This window comes from Thalia democratica, chromosome 5 (assembly GCF_965202585.1).
Source record: "Thalia democratica chromosome 5, ktThaDemo2.hap1.1, whole genome shotgun sequence".
Taxonomy (NCBI): domain Eukaryota; kingdom Metazoa; phylum Chordata; class Thaliacea; order Salpida; family Salpidae; genus Thalia; species Thalia democratica.
The window spans coordinates 72,525,998-72,543,574 of record NC_139169.1 but is presented as its reverse complement, the minus strand read 5'-3'; the positions used below and the strand labels follow the sequence as shown (position 1 = coordinate 72,543,574).

The following is a 17,577-nucleotide window of genomic DNA, read 5'->3' as shown; positions in this document are numbered from 1 at the left end:
TTTATTGTTCAATAAACAAGTATGATCGAGTTTAGTATTATCGAGTTTAAAATGATGGAGTTTAATTTGGCCGAGTTTAATATAATCCAGTTTAATACGATTGAGTTCAATATACTCGATTTTGATATGATCGATTTTTAAATGATCAAGTTAGAAAAGTAAAAGTTTAAAATGATTGCGGGTTAAAAATTTAGAAATAATTGGTTTGGCTCCCATGATACTTAGTTTATTTTAAAGTTTTTAAAACGCCATAAAAATCCAAAATAACTTGCTTTCATTTTTAGTGAAGATGTTGCTAGTAAAGCTACCCAAGCAAAGAAATAAATATTAAAAAACTGGTTAAAACTGATTTAACAAAGGAATATATATAGTATTGAAAAGTTTTTACAACATTTTTGTTCTACACTTTTTTATTAGAAATTTAGCTATTATTGTATTTAATTCTTTCATAGCTTATCATTTTTTACAGAATTTCAGTTTGATTATCAGATGAAACTCGGTAAGTGTCTTCTAGTAACTGAAATTAAATATTTTCTAGTAATATTATTGTATATTGTATGTTACTGATTACAAAACTGGATTTTCAAGTCATAAACAATTATGCAAAACAATACAAGTATTACTATTAGAGTTACAAAAAAAAATAAATATGTTTTATGTTTAGTAACTTAAAAAATAACTTAGTTTAAGTAGTTCCACTTACTTGGGTATTTGAGCTTTATAATTTTCCCACACTTTATTGTTTTTTTTTTTATTTTAGCCTTGTCAGTGTTCTCCAAATGGCATGTAACCAAGGGTTTGTAAGTGTTTTTAAAATTGTTTACTTTTTTTGGTTAACTAAAACACTTTTTAATATTTCAAAATTTTTAAATACTTTTTAAAATTTCATCTTATTTTCTACATAATTCAATAAGCTAAGTGTTATTTACTACCGCTTGTTAGGGTTAAAAGTAATTTTTAGATGTAAACGACCAAAGTTAAAGAGCTCAATAGGTCTTTATGTGAGGTGCAAACTAAAAGGCCAGAAATAGACTATTTTACCAAAAATTTATCTTCATCAGTTTTTGAACAATTGTTTTAAACTTTCTCAGAGTAATCTTTATTAAATTTTAAATAAACAAAAAAATATTTTATTTATTTTTGGTCATAAATATTTTTATGTCATTTTTTCAAAAATCCACCTCCTACCACTGTTGTTGGTAATATTGAAAAGAAAATTTCCAGAAAATTAGAAATATTTTTTACAATGAAGGAGGAGATTGGTTTTAAAAAGCTTTTCATAATATGACAAAATTAGCCTTGATAATTTTTAATGCCATGCAGTAGTATCAGAATTTTTTTACAAAACTTGTTATATCTAAAAATTAAGTTCAGTTTTTTTTTGTTTTATGAAAATAATTATATCCTATGTTTTCTAAACTTTTTAATAAGAGAAAATGTTAATTTTTGTAAAAAAAATTTTGGACACCTCTATGCCCTTAAGTTACACTGTCTAATATGTATGTATAGCCTTATATGCCCAAAAAGAGGTGATTTCATCCTATTGGGAAACTCTTATTTACATACTAAATTATCATAAAGTATTATAACTTTGAAAATGTTAAAGAAAATGTAATGAGTTTTTAAAATAAAAATGGATGATATTTGGTCTACCACAGCAGAAGACAACATTTTGTTCAGTAAAATTGGAAACACTAAAAGGTACTCAGAAGAACAAGTAAAAAATGTTAGTTGTTTTTTTTTGATGTTGAATTAAGTCTTGTTTTTGCTCGGGTAGAGATGGATTTATGACTTATAATAGCATATTTCTTAAACTTAATTATTTCTTGATACCAAATAAAACAATTTTCCAGACTCTTTCCTAAGTTTCATAAATATGTGGAAATAAATAATATATACATATGCCTTGTTGTTTAAAAAGAGCAAGAAAATATTTTTTGTTCTCCTAAGTAAATGTCTAGAAAAGTACTGACTATAATTTAATGTACAATCACTAAATTAATTTAAACTCATTTCAAAAGTTTAAAGCGCCATAAGATGCAAAGAGGCCAAAAGTACTAAAAGGGTCATAGTGGGCCATGAGACCATAATTTAAAACTTACACCAGATATTCTAGAGTGAATGACAAAGAGCAAAAAGATAAAAGGGTCTTAGGCGTAGTTAAGGGTTTTGTTTTTTTGAGAAATCTTGCTGGAGAGGGCCATAACAAGTTTTATTTCTTTAAAAGTGGCCTTTATAATTTTTTTAGAAAACTCTGATTTAAACTGTTTATTTAGTCCATAAAATATTTTTTTTTAATGTAATTAAAAGTGTATGATTGGTTTAAACCAGGGTTTCTCAAAGTGGGAGGTACCGCCCCCCTGAGGGCCATTTTAGTAAGTTGGGGGGAAATAATTAGCAAAGAGGCAAAAAAAGGGGGGGGGGGAGGCAATTAATTTTAAAACTTACATTAAATATTCTTGAGTTGCAGATGAAGAGCAGAAAAAAAGTCTTAGGTGTTTTAAATGGTAGTCTTGTTGGAGGGGCAAAATTCTTTTTAATTTCTTCAAAGGGGGCAACTTGAAAAAAAAAGTTTGGGAAACCCTGGTCTAAACTTTATCAGCTTAGCTTTTAAATGTTGTTTTATTGTAGCATAAGCTTTAAAGTATGAGCTAAAATTTATACAAGATGAAAAGTAAAACATATAAAAATATATTTAGCAAATAAACATAAAAAAAAATTTTTTGTGTATACTTTTATTTAAAATGTAAACATTTATGCGTAAAAGATTCTCATTATTTTACAAAGATAAAACTGAAATAGCTTTAAAACTATTAATCTAAAAACTTTAGGAGGAGATAGACTTTTTATAAAATAGTCTTTTTTTTTGCTCTTTTGGTTTAAGCTTTTTATAACGAACCTATTGAACGCTAGTTATTTATGTCTCAAAAGTGAGTTTGAATTGAAAATAAAAATAAGTGGCAATCAGAAGCTTAGTTGATAAAGTTAAACATTAAGGCTAACTTAAAAAACTCTTCCAATGACCTTTTAAAAGTTTTTAGTAATATTTTAAACATCAACATGTTAATATAAATGTACTAGTTTGTTTGTAGTATACTCAGAATTTTCTTTCTAAATAAGATGTGAACAATTTAAAAAAATGATGGCTAAAAGTAAAAACAATATTTTATGATTAAAATGTATTAAAGTTTTAATCACAAAACTTACATTTAAATGTATAATAACATTATAACAGGCCCACTATCAGCCAAAATTAGCTATAATAAATGTACTCAAGTTGTACACACTACTAAAAAAATATATATAGAGTAATCTAATGAAATAACATATTAATTAGAAATAAATCAATTAAGTATTAAAGGGGAATCAAAATTAAGTTAACAAACATACAATAATTTTTAGGTATAATGTATAATAACGAGTTTAAAGTTTGTATAACCATAGCAAAAAAAAAATTGAACTGTAAATGTTTTAAATAAATTTTTTTTATAGTTTTTTCACTAGTATTTAGTTAAAATTAGTTAGTTAATAAAAATAAGTTCTGAATTTGTAAACAATGTATATTTTTTTAGGAAAAAACAGTGAACTTGACGGAAATATCTATGGTACAATTTCAAAGCAACAATAACAACTATGCTGTCAACTCTAACTTTTCAAACTCAGTAAGTATCAAAAAGTGTTAGTATTATATATTAGCTTTGTTTTAAAGTAATTAACTTTATTTTCTTCTAATCTAGCAAATAAGATTATTTAGGTATTGTTTATATATTAAGTATGAATAATCTGTTATAAGTTTCTTTTAGACAATTTTTTTGTTGAACAACAACAAAATAAATGCATGTAAATTTGTTTTAAGGACTAACAAAAAAAAACATTCAAAACATACATTAAGGGTAAAGTTTTATTGTCTTTTCCACGACATAATAATACATAACATAATGTGAAGCAAGTCAAAAGATAAAAAATAAGCTGAAATAGCAATATGTACTAAAAATTTTCAAACAAATGTTTTATGTAAAAGAAAAATAAAAAGGTAGAGTTATTTTTTTAAAATTAGATACACAATCTTAACAAAAAAATCTTTGGGCATAAGAGTTAAAATTGAAACAGCATTGCTACTTAGTAAGATAAAAAGCAGGCCATCTTGAAACACTTTTAGACCATTTTAAAATAATTTCAATTTTGAAAAATATTTAAATGTGAAGCTGTTTTGATTTTTTTGCTATAAATTGCTTACTTAAATTGCTACAAGCTACAGACAGCAATATTTTGCTTCATATTAAAAGATAATTTTACAAAGAAGTTTGAAATTAAGTTTCAAACAACCTTTGTTAAAAGAGTTTAACTCTCATAAAAACTTTAAAACTAGAGTATCTATTGCTTCAGAAGTTGGCAACTCATAGATAAAATTTTACAATTGATAAAGCTCTTCGCAAAATCTAGTTTTAAATTTTTAATTTTAAAAACATTTTTATTTAAACAGTTGTTGTAAAACTATTACACTTCTCACTTTTTGTGTCAAACATTAAATTGTTGCATTCAATCTTAAAAAATTTGTCATTAATAAGTTTAAAGTTAACTATTACTCACCAAAATTCTTAAGTTTCTTATGTTTTCTAGGTACTGAATTTCTAGGTATAATATTAAGATATATTAATGTTTTTATGAACAAAATTTTATTAAATTTTATTTAAAAACTTTTTTTTATTAGCAAAATTTAGTTAAGAATTCTAAAAATTGCATTGCTTTAATCAATGTGGAAAAAAAAGTTCTAAAAAAATGTGTTCGATTTAACCTATTTTTATATTCATTTAGGAAACTTTAGTAATTCTGTTTAATTGAGATGAAATTTTAGTTGTGAATATTTTTATAACATATTTTTTTACAAGGCTGATCTTAAATAGTCTATTTTTTTAATCAAAGTTTTGACAGTTTTATAATATTTGTGACAATAAGTTGTTTGAACAAAATTATATTTTCTATCAGCTAGTTAGAAAATTATCAGTTGAATTTTTGAATCAATAATTCGGAAGTGGTTGAAAAAAAATACTGTTTTACTCTTAAACAATGTAGGTACTAAATCATTTGATGTAATTTTTGTTTGTAATAAAAGTTAAAGTTTAAAAAAAATTCCAAACCATTGTAGCAACTTTATAAGCGAAAAAATAGTTTCCACTTAGGCAGGAAGCTCATAGCATTTCCTTTCATTCTTGACTAAGTGGTAATAAAATACGTACATAATGGATTTTTCTAGAAATGTTGGAATTTTTTTTTCTTCACCATAACTAACACTAAAACACATAGTAGCTTAAGTACTTGCAAATTTTAATTTTAGTTACAAAGTACAGTTTCAATTGACCATAAACAAGTCTCTTCGTTTTCTTGTTAGATCATAGTTTATTAACATTGACAATTTTTAGACATATCTTAATAAAATAAACAAATAAAACATATTAATATATCTTTATCGTTTTTTATATAATGCTTGATCAAAACCTATTTGAATAAAACATAAGAACTTTAAAGAAGCAATTTTTTTTAAACAGTATGTAAACTTTAATCTATTTACTGAATGTGTACTAAATACACACCTATAAAAAGAATAATAATTTATTACATATGAGTGTTCTTTTATTTGTTTCAAAAACTTTTGATTGTACTTAAATAATTTATAATGCCCAATTTATCCCACATTGCTCTGAATTTTTAAACAATTTTGCTAATATTACAAAACTATAACATAAGTAGGTTATTAAAAAGTATGGTTAAAAGTTTTTTGCCACAAAATTGCCTTTTCAAACTTATTTTTCAGAAACTATATATTTTTAAAACAATATTATAATAATCAAAAGTCATTTTTAATACACTTTTCTAACAGTATGTTTATCTATTTGTGTACAGTATGATATATCAGTTAAATTAGATTAGTTTGTTGCCTAAAACTTTTAAGATTTTCTAAAAATTCACAACTATATTTTTTGAAAAACTATTAACAAAAATACCCTAAAGTTATCTTACTGTATTAAGTTTATCAAGTTTTGAATAAAACTTACTAATGCTTAAAGGAAGCTAGTGTGATAATTATCATTGTTTTACTTTACAAACTGAAACTAAAATTATAATGTTAAGTTATTTGTGTCTAAAAATTAATATGAGATTATGTGTTTACATACAGAAACTATAAATTTATGATTTAAATTTTAACATAGAAATGCTACATAAAATTAAGATTATTGTTTTTTAATTGCAGAACAACAAGTGTATAGAAGGTAAAGAAGAGACCACTGAAATAGGTGAATTGATTATTTATGATATTAAGTTTTGTACTAGTTGTTTGTATTTTAAAGTATTATTGTAAGTGAAAATGCCTTGATTTTTTTGAGTAATCAAATTATCTTATATAGTTTCACTGCATTACCGGTTTTGTTACTAAAACAGTTTCAAGTTTTTAATAAAGTGTGTAGGCAGGTTTATGATAATTTATTGTCCGATTTTCAAAAGTTTTTTTTAACTTTTTACTAAGAAAAATTCAAAAAAAATAAGAAAGCTTACTGGTTTTTAATGTTAAACCAGAAAAATATATATTACCTTTGATTTAGAAAAATTTCAAACCAAAAGTATGATAAGTAAGTGAAAGTTATAAAAGTTTAAAGGTTTGTTACTTGATATTTTAGCTGTTATTAAATTTAACCTTAATTTTAAATATTTATAAAACCTAAAGCCATAGTCTATTTCTCGTAGAAATATCAAAAAAGAAAAGTTATGGAGTTGAGGAGCCCACTTGTGATATGGTGAAAGCAAATAAGTACAGAAAATACGCAATTGCTGTTTCATGGCTCTCCATACTCACCACACTGGCTGTTTGTGTGATTGAGTTCAGTTAGTAATTTCAAATGATTTTTTTATTAAGTATACGTACAAAGATGTGAAGTTTTGGCCAGTATTATTATTCATTTCTAAGTTGATGCTTTAATATTATTGATTACTTGCATAAAGTTTAATAGCATTGCATACAAGTCATATTAAGTAGTTTTTTGTGAAAAATATGTTTTTATGATTTTAGTTGTAAGTATCTTTAAAACTATTTGTTTTATCAAGAATATTTTTTGTTTATTTAATCAAAAAACTTCTTTTTGCTTATCATATATAAGCTAATGTTAGTTTCTTACAAACTTGAATAATTTTTTAATATTTTCAAATATTCAAAATGTAACATTTGAACCCGTTTTAATGGCAATTTAGTGCACTTTTGAAAAGCACTTAATAAATATTTATCTTTTGTTAAAGAACTTGTTTTTGAGAACACTTAAGTTAAGCCTATTAATATAAAAAACTTGTAACTAAGATTTTTTATTATATATATTAAAAGTTTTAAGTTGTTTTGGCGGAATAAAAATATAAGCATGCTAAATATTTCTATGCAAAAGTCGCTCACAAAGGAAGTGACAAAAAATAGTGTTTATTACATCACATTTTTAAAACACGTATTCATGAGTTTACCTACTTTTGATAAATGATAATAAACATTTTTGTTACTTTGATTGATAATAACATACACTTCTTTAAATTGATTTTTTAAACGTTCTACAAAAATTGGTCTGCAATTAATACTTTTTATCAAGTTCAATAAAAACCTTTGTTGGTTAATTTACACATGTAAAAATTTATAGCCTGCAGCAAGTTTCATCGTTTTAAAGCGTGTAAAATGCTAAATTTACATTAGCAGTTATTTTTTTTATCAAGAAACTAACTAGTTGTACAGCTTACAAAAATATTCAAACTTATTTCCTAAAAAATAGTTGTTGGTGTGTTTAATTAAATATGCTGTCTTATATACTATTTTAAGTAAACTATGTTATAAGTTTTATTGTTTTTTAAAACTCTCTAGTCATTTTTTTGCAAAGTTGACTCTAGAAACATTAATTATGTATATTGTATCCTACAGTATTTAATTTCTTATTATTATTTATAGTTTAAGTAATACATAATATTTAATATTATTTTATAGTTGTTGCCTGGTCAGAAAATAGTACTGCAGCATTTGGGTTAGCAGTAAGTTTGCTTGATTAACTTTCATTAAAAAAAATATACTTTTAAAAGTCTTTATATATCATAATTCATTTCCATTCAAGTAAGTTGTCATAAAAGTTTAGTTCATTATTAAAAAAATTGAATAATTTTACTAATTGGAAAATATCAGGTAGTTAAATACACGTGTAAGTTTCTGCGTAAAATTTATACATAACATGTTGTAAATACATTTGAATAAATCATGCACGTATTGTTTCTTGTAATATTCTTTTTAAATTTAAAAAATATATTTTTTGTTTTTTGTTGATTTGCAACTACCCTTAATTAGTCAAATACTGCTTTCTTTAGATTAAATTACTAGCAAAGAAATTTTTCTAATTATAACTAAAAATGTATTGCTAGATAGTAGATACTAAAGTCTATGTTGTAATGAGTTTAAAAAAAATTTAGTGATTGTTTTTTAACAATTTTAATCGTCTAAAACTCTTAAATATCTGTAAAGCATAAGTAATCTATTTTTATTGTATTAAATACTTAAAACTATATACTACTAAAATATGTTCTATTTACTTAGATAACTTTAATTATAGTCTGTATATTTTGCTAAAATTCAGTTATTGTTTTAATTACACACTTCATGACAGAAATTTCACAAGCTAGATATTCCATAACGTTTTTCTTCATATAAAAAACATGTTGTAATTGTTTTGCATAGTTTTAAATACTAATTGTTTCTCTTGTAATTATATAAACCTAAAATAATTAAGTTTTTACTTTTCTTAAAATCTGTTATAGTTTGTTTGATTGTCATTTGCTAGAAATAATTTGTAAATGTAGTGTTAACCTATATGAATACCTAAAAGATAAACTTAATTAAATCGAAAATCTACACCAGGTTAAATTTCAAAACGTTTATCTGAATAATTAACTTTATTTTTAAAAAAAATATTTTGAGAAAAGTTTTAATATATTTTATTTACAATATTTTTGAAGCACTTTTGTTTAACAGATTTATAGTTGTTATTCTTTTAAAACTCAAAACATGAGAAAATTTGTATGCTTTTATTTTAGATTTTTATAAAAAATAAATATTAACATGTGTTAATAAGGATTTTTTTTTTTTAATTAAAAACCAAAAAATATTTTATATAACACAACTAACTATAACAGTTTAGTGCAGTATTGGACATGGTCAGCTCAATTGTAGTGTTGTGGAGATTCTACAAAGCTTATGACACTTTTTCTGCACACAGGGAAGACATGTTTGTTTATTTCATATTGATATCCTTTTTAGTATTTAAGTGATTTTTTTTGAAATATATTTTATAATAAAATATATCATTTGAATTTTTCTTACTTCATTACTTTTACTAACAAATTTTAAAAGTATAACACTTTTTAATGTTTAAGATATTTTTTATCAGTATAAAAAATTGTGTTTACACTAGTCTACATAAAAGTAATTAACTAATTGAGTTTTATTTCATTTTTTAGATGCTTACTAACAAAAACGTTGATGTTTAAGTATTTCAGTTAAAAATAAGGTATTTCTTAAGTCAGGTAAACGCAAAGATTTTAAAAATAAGAAAAAATATAATATTAAAAACACAAGTTTAAAGTTTTGGTAGGTAGTTAGCATTAGTCATTCTTTATTTCCGCTATAAAATGTTTAATGTTATATTACAAAATATTTTCTATTACTCATTTTGTTATTTCTACTCTATGCTGTACATAACTCAAAAATAAAAATAAAAACCTTTAATGTTACAGTCACGAAAATGTTTTAACTAGAAAGATAAAAAACTTAAACTGGAAATAACATTATAAAGTTACTATTAGCAGTAAACAATTTTAATTGAATATATGATATAAGAAACTTGTTGCATAACATAAATTTTTTTAATAAATAAATTTCAGGGCTTCTGAGAAATAAAAAAGCTTTATGTTACGGTTACGAAAATATTTTTCTAACAAATAAAAAAGCTAATACTAGAAATAGCATTATAAAACCACTATTAACAGTAAGCAGTTTTAATTAAATTTGTGAAGTTCTTGTATAAAATCTTCTTTTTTTTTTCATTTAGCTTGTTATTATTTTATACTAATTTCAGGGCATGCGGTTTTCTAGGAACACTGTTTATAATATCAGCAATCACAATCGGAGTGAAAGCAGTTTACAACATTTACGATGGAAGCGAGCCGGATTATTCAGTTGGTGTTTGATTGTTAAATTAGTCAAAATTAAGTTCTGTTTGTATGTTGACAGTTTGTTTCTTCTTCTAAAATTTTGATTCAGACGCGTTTCGCATACTTCTAGCTAAATACTGAGGGCTTTAATTTTTTTTAAAGTTTTACTTTTAACTATCGATTGTTTTTTCTAATGTCAAGTTTTTTTATTTGGTAGACGGTTTGCATATTTTTATTCTATTTTAGAGTGATTAAGGTTCAAATATATTAATAATATATTAAGTTCGTCTACCTCTGAAGAGCAGAATAATTTTTTCATACTTCCAATTAAATATTAAGATTTAGAATTTTGTCTTGCATTTTTAGTGTTTACACTCATTTGATTTTTTAAATATCAAATGCTTTTTAATAGACTGACGGTTTACATAAGCTTCTGACTACTTCAATATTTTCGTCATTACTATGCTTTCTGCTTATGATCGTTAAAATTGCACTTTCAAGAAAACTGTCATCAAGGACACTTTTAACTGATGGTTGTTTTTGTTGTTTCATTTGCTCATAATATAATATTTTATTTATATTTTATATTTATATTATATATTTTTATTAATATATTAACTTAGAAATTTGACGTTTTCTAGCAAACTTGATAGACTTTGTGATAAGTATTTTACTATGAAAATTTTTACTGTAGGTTTATAAAACGATGAAATGATCAGGTGAAAATATATTAAGAGGCTGGGGATTTTTTCAATCACTTAGGCTATACTTGAGCGAGCATTGTATAGAAAACTTTATAAAGTTTATAGTAAAGTTTTTAAACACAAGATAAAAAACTGAAATAAGTATAACTTCTTATTATTTCTGTATTTTAGAAAGTTTTTATTTCACCTTTGAATTCATTTTTTGCATTGTTTCAGTCCTTGCAACCTTATACATCCATATCGAATATATATACAGGTTTGCCTAAAAACCTAAAAAATACCTGGAATTTGACAACTTGGGCAAAAAAAACTGAAAACACCGAAAATTTTGAATAATTTAACATTATTAACTTTATATGAGATACAAAAAATCTTTCAAACACAAGTTTTTTTTTGTATTGATCAGATTTTTTTGTTTAGAAACACATTTAAAGTAGTATTATAGTATTTTTTATATCATTTAAAACAGTTTTTACCTTAAATTTAATTGAATACTAAAAATTGACTAACAAATTGTATTTTCAAAAAACTTGGAAGAAATTCATAAAACCTGTATAAAATTTTCAAAAAATCTTGTATGTATATGAAGTTTTTATAAGATAAACGAATAAGCAAAAGATTTTTTGAGATCTAAAATAAATAACAGATAGTATTTATTTTATATTTATTCAAACTCTAATAAACATTTGCCGCAATAAACGAACAACATTTCTTAACGTTAAAATTATTATTATCATGTGTTAATCTTTTACAAATATTTCTAATAACATTTATAGAAAATATTTTGTTCTTACAACGCACATAAAACTTTCTACCCTTCCAAAAAGTTTTTTTTTTGCTCTCCTACACATCTGCAGAGTTTTTATTTTCAATTTTGTCCGCTCGTGCAATTTTGACACCAACCCATAAAAAATATATCTTTTTATAACAAAAACTTACATTTTACTATTCATTCTCCTAACTTCTACTTTAAAATCTATCTGTTTATCACATACTTTTATTTTCTCTTCCACACAGCAATGAACTCGTTAGCAGCTGCGGTGATCGCCATGTCGATAGTGGTAACAGCTGAGGTCAACAAGAAGACGCAAGACCTCTGGTTCCTCGACTCCGCGGTTGGTCTGGTCGTCAGCTTGTTCCTACTCGCCTATGGGGGATGGTTAGTTGGTTGTAAATTAAATTTTAATATTTGAAAACTACAAAGTATGCTTATCAAATCAACTTGTGTGAAATAAGTTTTACTTTTATTTGTCAGCTAAAATTTTAAGTTTTTAGTCTATGTATGTTTCGAAATACATGAATTTGTAAATATATATTATTTTGAATAAAGTTGTGTAAAAATTAGTATAGAGTTATAGAATTACTAACAAAAAAATGCATTGAAGAATTACTCGAAAATAATTGTAAGTAAATGTTTTTAAAGTACTTGTTCAGTTTTAAAATAAAATTATGTAATGATTTGTATAGAGTTATAAAATTACTATTGAAAAAATACATTAAAGAATTACTTGAAAAAATAAATATATATCTATGACAATTTTTTATTTATAGGTTACTTAAAAATCACTTGCCTGATCTAGTAAAGAAGCGTTGACAAAAATATCTGCAATATTTTGAGAGATTTTAGAAAAAGTAAAGCAATTTTTTATAATCAAAAAAAACAAATATATATATACATATTATATTATTAAAGACAAAAGTAGTACTTCTTTGTAAATTGTTTTATTGGAAATGTTTTAATTTTCATTTTTTTTTCATAATTTCCTAAATTTTACACCAAAGTTTTTTTCTTGCCATTACCTATCTTATACTTTGTAAACATTTTCTGTGAATTATATCATTAGTGTCTTATTCTATTACTGACCTAAAAAATTTCAATAAACTATCGTTTTTCATGCGTTTGCTCAATTAAAACTTTTTTCAAGATAAACTTACTGTGTGAAAATTTTAAAGTAGGCTTGCATAAAAAGATGCTCATTAATTATATTTTGGACCAAATATTTTGAGCGCTTTTTTTTTGCTCAATAAACTATGTATTTTAAGAATTTGAATTGTCCAAATTTGAATTCTTATGTAAATAACTTTTTTAAAGTTAAATAAATTCTTTAAGTTTTACGATTTTTTATACTTAATAATCTTAAAGCTTAAATAATCTTGTTTTTTTCTCTGTAGTAAATATCATTTTGTAAATTGGGGTCAAATTTTGTAACGACTTTCGAACAATGGGTAAAACATGAAAATAAGGTCAAGAACCGCAGCATTAGATGGTACCAACAAATTGTTTAATGTTAAACAAGTTTTTGTTATTGATTATAATTTTTTTGTCAAAAACAGTTATTTTATGCTTCAAGAATTAGTAGATTATGTTTAGTGAAGCATACTAGTATACAAAACTTTATTTGATTTTTAGTTATTACCTTTTTATCACCTTTTCAATTAAAATGTGAAGTAAAAATGTATATACCCTTAATTTTATTTAGTTTGTTAAACATTAAAAGTGTTGAGATCTTCCTTATATATTTCTTTATATATTCAAAGTTCGTTTCTGAAGTACTACGTTCAAACACCCTCTTAACTATCAATTTTTATCAAGCTGACTATATTTATCGTATTATTTTTCTTTATCATTTATTGTTCTTAAGTTTAGTATTTTACAAGTATTTATTTTTAAAGCGTAAAAAGCGCTCTAAACTACTTCAAAACCAACCTACGGAGCTTATTTTTTAGGCTAATTTTTAAGCTGAGTTTTTGTTTGTTGTTGACACCTTTATTTTAAATATTAGCAAGGAGTAAAGTTATAATGTTTAACACAAAAGTACAAATTACAATACGAGCTTTACAAAAACATATTTTTTAAAACTATAAATACTTAGCAAACTATTTTAAAATGTTTCATTTAAGTTTTTAACTATCAAAGATTGAATTTTTTTTAGTTATTGAATTTTTAAAATATAAATAATATGTATGGGAAATAGTATGTCTTTTATGAAACCTAAAAGTCATTAGGGTATTGTAAAATGTGCATTTGAAAATGTGGTAGAAAGTTATCTTGCATTTCTACGAAACATTGCTTATGTAGTTAACAAAAAAACTTACAAATGATGTAAAGAATGAAGAAAAGCATTTTGTCACTGTTAAAATGGAGCTTTCAATGTTTTTATATGATCACAAAAACTTCTACCAACTTAAATATGTCAATATTATGTCGGTAGAAGATTTTGTGAAACATTCATTAAAAGTAGGCAATTACGACGGTTGCAAACAAGTGATCGAAACTACTAATTGTAAAGCCTTTTACGAAAAGTTTATAAGATATAAAAAACTTGCAACAACTCAATGCGAAATTGACGCAGCAGAAAAGGGGTGGCTAAAAAAATCAGATCAAAAAAAGAAAATTGGTATTATCTAAGAAAGATTTTTAGATGACAATCGTTTAGTATGCAATGACAACATTGAAAGCTTGAATTATAATGATCTCCAAGTAACCGTTAAGAGTAGAATTGAAAAACATCTAAATGAAAAACATAAATACTCTTTTTATAACAGATGATGTCTTAGGTGTAGTTAAGAGTTACTTTTATTTTATAATGTGTATTTTATAAACAATCAGTGGAGCAGATTGTGATGTAGATAAGAAAAAAAGAAAGTTTAAGGCTGTCAAAAAAGAACTGTTTGACTTTTTATCGAATCACAGCAAATACTTTGACTTTAGTCCACTTTACTTTGTATCAAATGGTAGTCTAGTATTTACAATAGACATAAACATTCTAGATAATTTTGAAACTTTTCTAATTTTAGGAGAGGTCTCAAAGTTTGTTGACCTAGTAAAATGTAAACTAATGTGTCAAATAATGTCTTGTAAAATTGACTTGAAAGCAAACGAAGTTTTAAAGAAATTGAACGAGGGAAATCTACAATCACAAATGAAGACATACTGCAATTTTTAGTGAACAGTTTTCTAATCGATAAAACAGTGTTAAAAGTAAATGCAACAACTACAAACAGGTCAACGCCAACCTTGGAAATAGAACTGAAAGTTATAGAAAACAAGAAACTAGCATCGAGCTAATTGATCATTTAGCTTTCAGATTGCAAGAATTACCAAACGAGTTTACTGATGAGAAGTCTTGTGCAGTGTGCTTGGAGGATTATGAAGCAGGTCAAGAACTGTGTCCTTTACCATGCAACCACATGTGCTGTAGGTGTTGTACAGAAAAAATATTTGTAATTTCCGGACATGGCTCAACGGTGAGCGTCAAGTGTCCAGTTTGTTGTGATGACTGTACTAAGTTTTTTATATTGAAACTTCCAGAACAAGAACTAAGTTAAGGCTAAAATTTGTGTCGTTTTGTTCATTTTGAAAAGGTTTAACTTTTAAGGTATTTAAATAGCGTTTTATATACTAACTTGATTTTTTTTAATACTCATTATATGCTACTTAATAAGGTTTAGTACACGCATAGTCCACTCATTTGACAACTTAGTTAAAATAATTTAGATACCTAGTTTTTAAAGGTTTCACTGAAACCTACGGATGTTAATGGCTCTTTACATAAAGGTTCACTTTTTGTCTAATTGACTTTTTGAGACCAGATTTTCTCGAAAACCCTTTACCGTCTCTGTTGTAAATGGGTTGTCCAATTAGGGTGGGGACGGGCAACAACTTTAGTATGTGGGCTATACTTAGATAAATTTGGTCAAGGTTTGACGGGGTATCTAAAGTCCTTGAGATTCACAAAAATAACTTAAACTTCAAACTTTTAAGTTAGCGTTTGCTAATTTATGAATTCTATATTTCTGTCAATCCTGGTCACATTAAATTTTTTAACAGAAATCTTAGCACGCCACAGTATTTGCTTATATTAGTATAGTGAGATTTTAATTAAATGTTTACCAATACACAACAGCTAAAACTAATTATAAATTAAAAAAACTCCTTTTGGTTGTTTATAAAATTGTTTACAAACACCTAATTGTTCTTTTATAATAAGTTGTATGCTTTACAACTAGTAATTTGAAATCATCACATTTGCTTTTTTTACGAGTGTTTATATGTTTTTCGGAATAAATGGTTGAAATGGATTTGAAATAAGACCTACTTTTAATTTGATAAAATGTTTTATCATATAGGGCTGAAAATGTGATAATAAAAACATTGTTATACAAAGTAGCGCATACAGCTCAGATAGTTTTTAAAAATATTGCACACTATTTCATTTCTTACGCTAACAACATTTTGATTAATAATTTATTTCCTAAAAGTGAGTCAAATATAAACTAAGTTTCTTACTACACTAATGTTCCTAAATGATATGGTTTAACTTAACTCATTTTTTATATACAAGCTCATATATTTGCTTATTACTTCTAGTATTGTAAGATACTTTTACTCAGTGACTTAAAAGTCAAGTAAAGAAAAAAGTATACTAACTTTTTTTTTTTGAATTTTTGTTTAAAAACTTTTTATAACCACAATTATTTTTGACCAAAACTTTTCAACAACGGTTTCTACATCATGCTAAACAAACTTTTAGTTATATAAACTATTACTTATTCATAATCTATTTTTCAATTTCTACTCTAAAAGTTTTTTTCGGTTAAAATCATGCTTTAAAAGTTTTTTTATTTATATGAATATCAGTTATTAACTTAGTAAAAAATATAATAAAGCTTCTGATTAATTATTTTTTAAATATTAAATTCATGAAATAATTCTTAACACAAAAGTATAAGTAAAAAGATAGTTATTTAAAAAAAACTCTAGTTAAGTTTTTTAATAGATGAAACCTATCATAAAATTCAACTTTCTAGTTATAAAAGTATTTTTATGAAACGTTGTTGGTTTTGCTATTTTAAAAATTAATCTGTAGTCAACAAAAAGAAATAAACAAAAGTGTGAACGCTCACAAGTTAAGTAAATAAATTGGTTTGGATAAATCTTTTAGTCGTCGATATACGTTTATTATATACGATATACGATATATATTCTTGTAAACAATATTTCAGCTACTTCAATTTTTGCAGTAGTGAAATAAAACCTTAAATATTGAATTTAAAAAAAAAGCTATGATATATACCTTTTTTCAAATGTGTAGTAAAACTCAGAGGCGGTTAAAGTTTTCTAGTATTAGATACTTCTTTACAACTTTAATATAATGACTAAGAATAAAACTTTCTACGTTTTTGTTTTATAAAATTGAAGTAGTATACATTTACGTAAAATTTAAATAGCTTTTATCAATGACACTGACTGCAGTAATTGCTCTAATTGATGAATTAAGATTCATTTGTTAAAGGTTAATTTACCTACTTTATTAGAAATTCTTGTGTTGAAATATACTTCTAATCATACCCATAAGCCAAGTTAATAAAAAAAAATAATTATTTTCTTTAATTTTTACCGTAAGTTTTTGATAGAATTATATTTCTCATAAGCTTATTTGTCTATTTATACCTTAGAAACACTCTAGTTAAAAAATAGACTGTTTATATCTCAATGTTACATTAGCTTTTTGCTAATACAAGTTACTATTTGTTTAAAACTAAATAGTATAATTTAAAAAATATTTCAACATCTATAAGTATACACATGAGTACTATCATTAGAAAATATTTATACAGTTTTTTTGTGTGAAGTTTTTTAACTAAAGAAATC

General features: G+C 24.4%; 1 protein-coding gene across 1 annotated transcript; it reads left to right on the top strand.

Annotated features, from left to right (window-relative positions):
• The first annotated feature begins 1,603 nt into the window (after positions 1-1,603).
• On the top strand, positions 1,604-12,785 carry LOC145836186 (transmembrane protein 163a-like). The gene is made up of 10 exons (XM_082944002.1): positions 1,604-1,726; positions 3,573-3,662; positions 6,251-6,293; positions 6,742-6,879; positions 8,009-8,052; positions 9,202-9,293; positions 10,143-10,242; positions 10,631-10,751; positions 11,940-12,081; positions 12,474-12,785. Exons 1-10 carry the CDS (start codon positions 1,634-1,636, stop codon positions 12,514-12,516), a joined length of 906 nt encoding a protein of 301 aa, XP_082800128.1. The 5' UTR covers positions 1,604-1,633; the 3' UTR covers positions 12,517-12,785.
• Positions 12,786-17,577: the final 4,792 nt, after the last annotated feature.

What these genes read in the sequence shown, in the direction of transcription:
- LOC145836186 (XM_082944002.1), top strand. Translation starts at nt 1,634, where the DNA reads ATGGATGATATTTGGTCTACCACAGCAGAAGACAACATTTTGTTCAGT. An exon ending in TGTTTGTGTGATTGAGTTCA is followed by an intron (nt 6,880 to 8,008) that starts GTTAGTAATTTC and finishes ATTATTTTATAG; the next exon opens with TTGTTGCCTGGTCAGAAAAT. An exon ending in CTGCAGCATTTGGGTTAGCA is followed by an intron (nt 8,053 to 9,201) that starts GTAAGTTTGCTT and finishes TAACTATAACAG; the next exon opens with TTTAGTGCAGTATTGGACAT.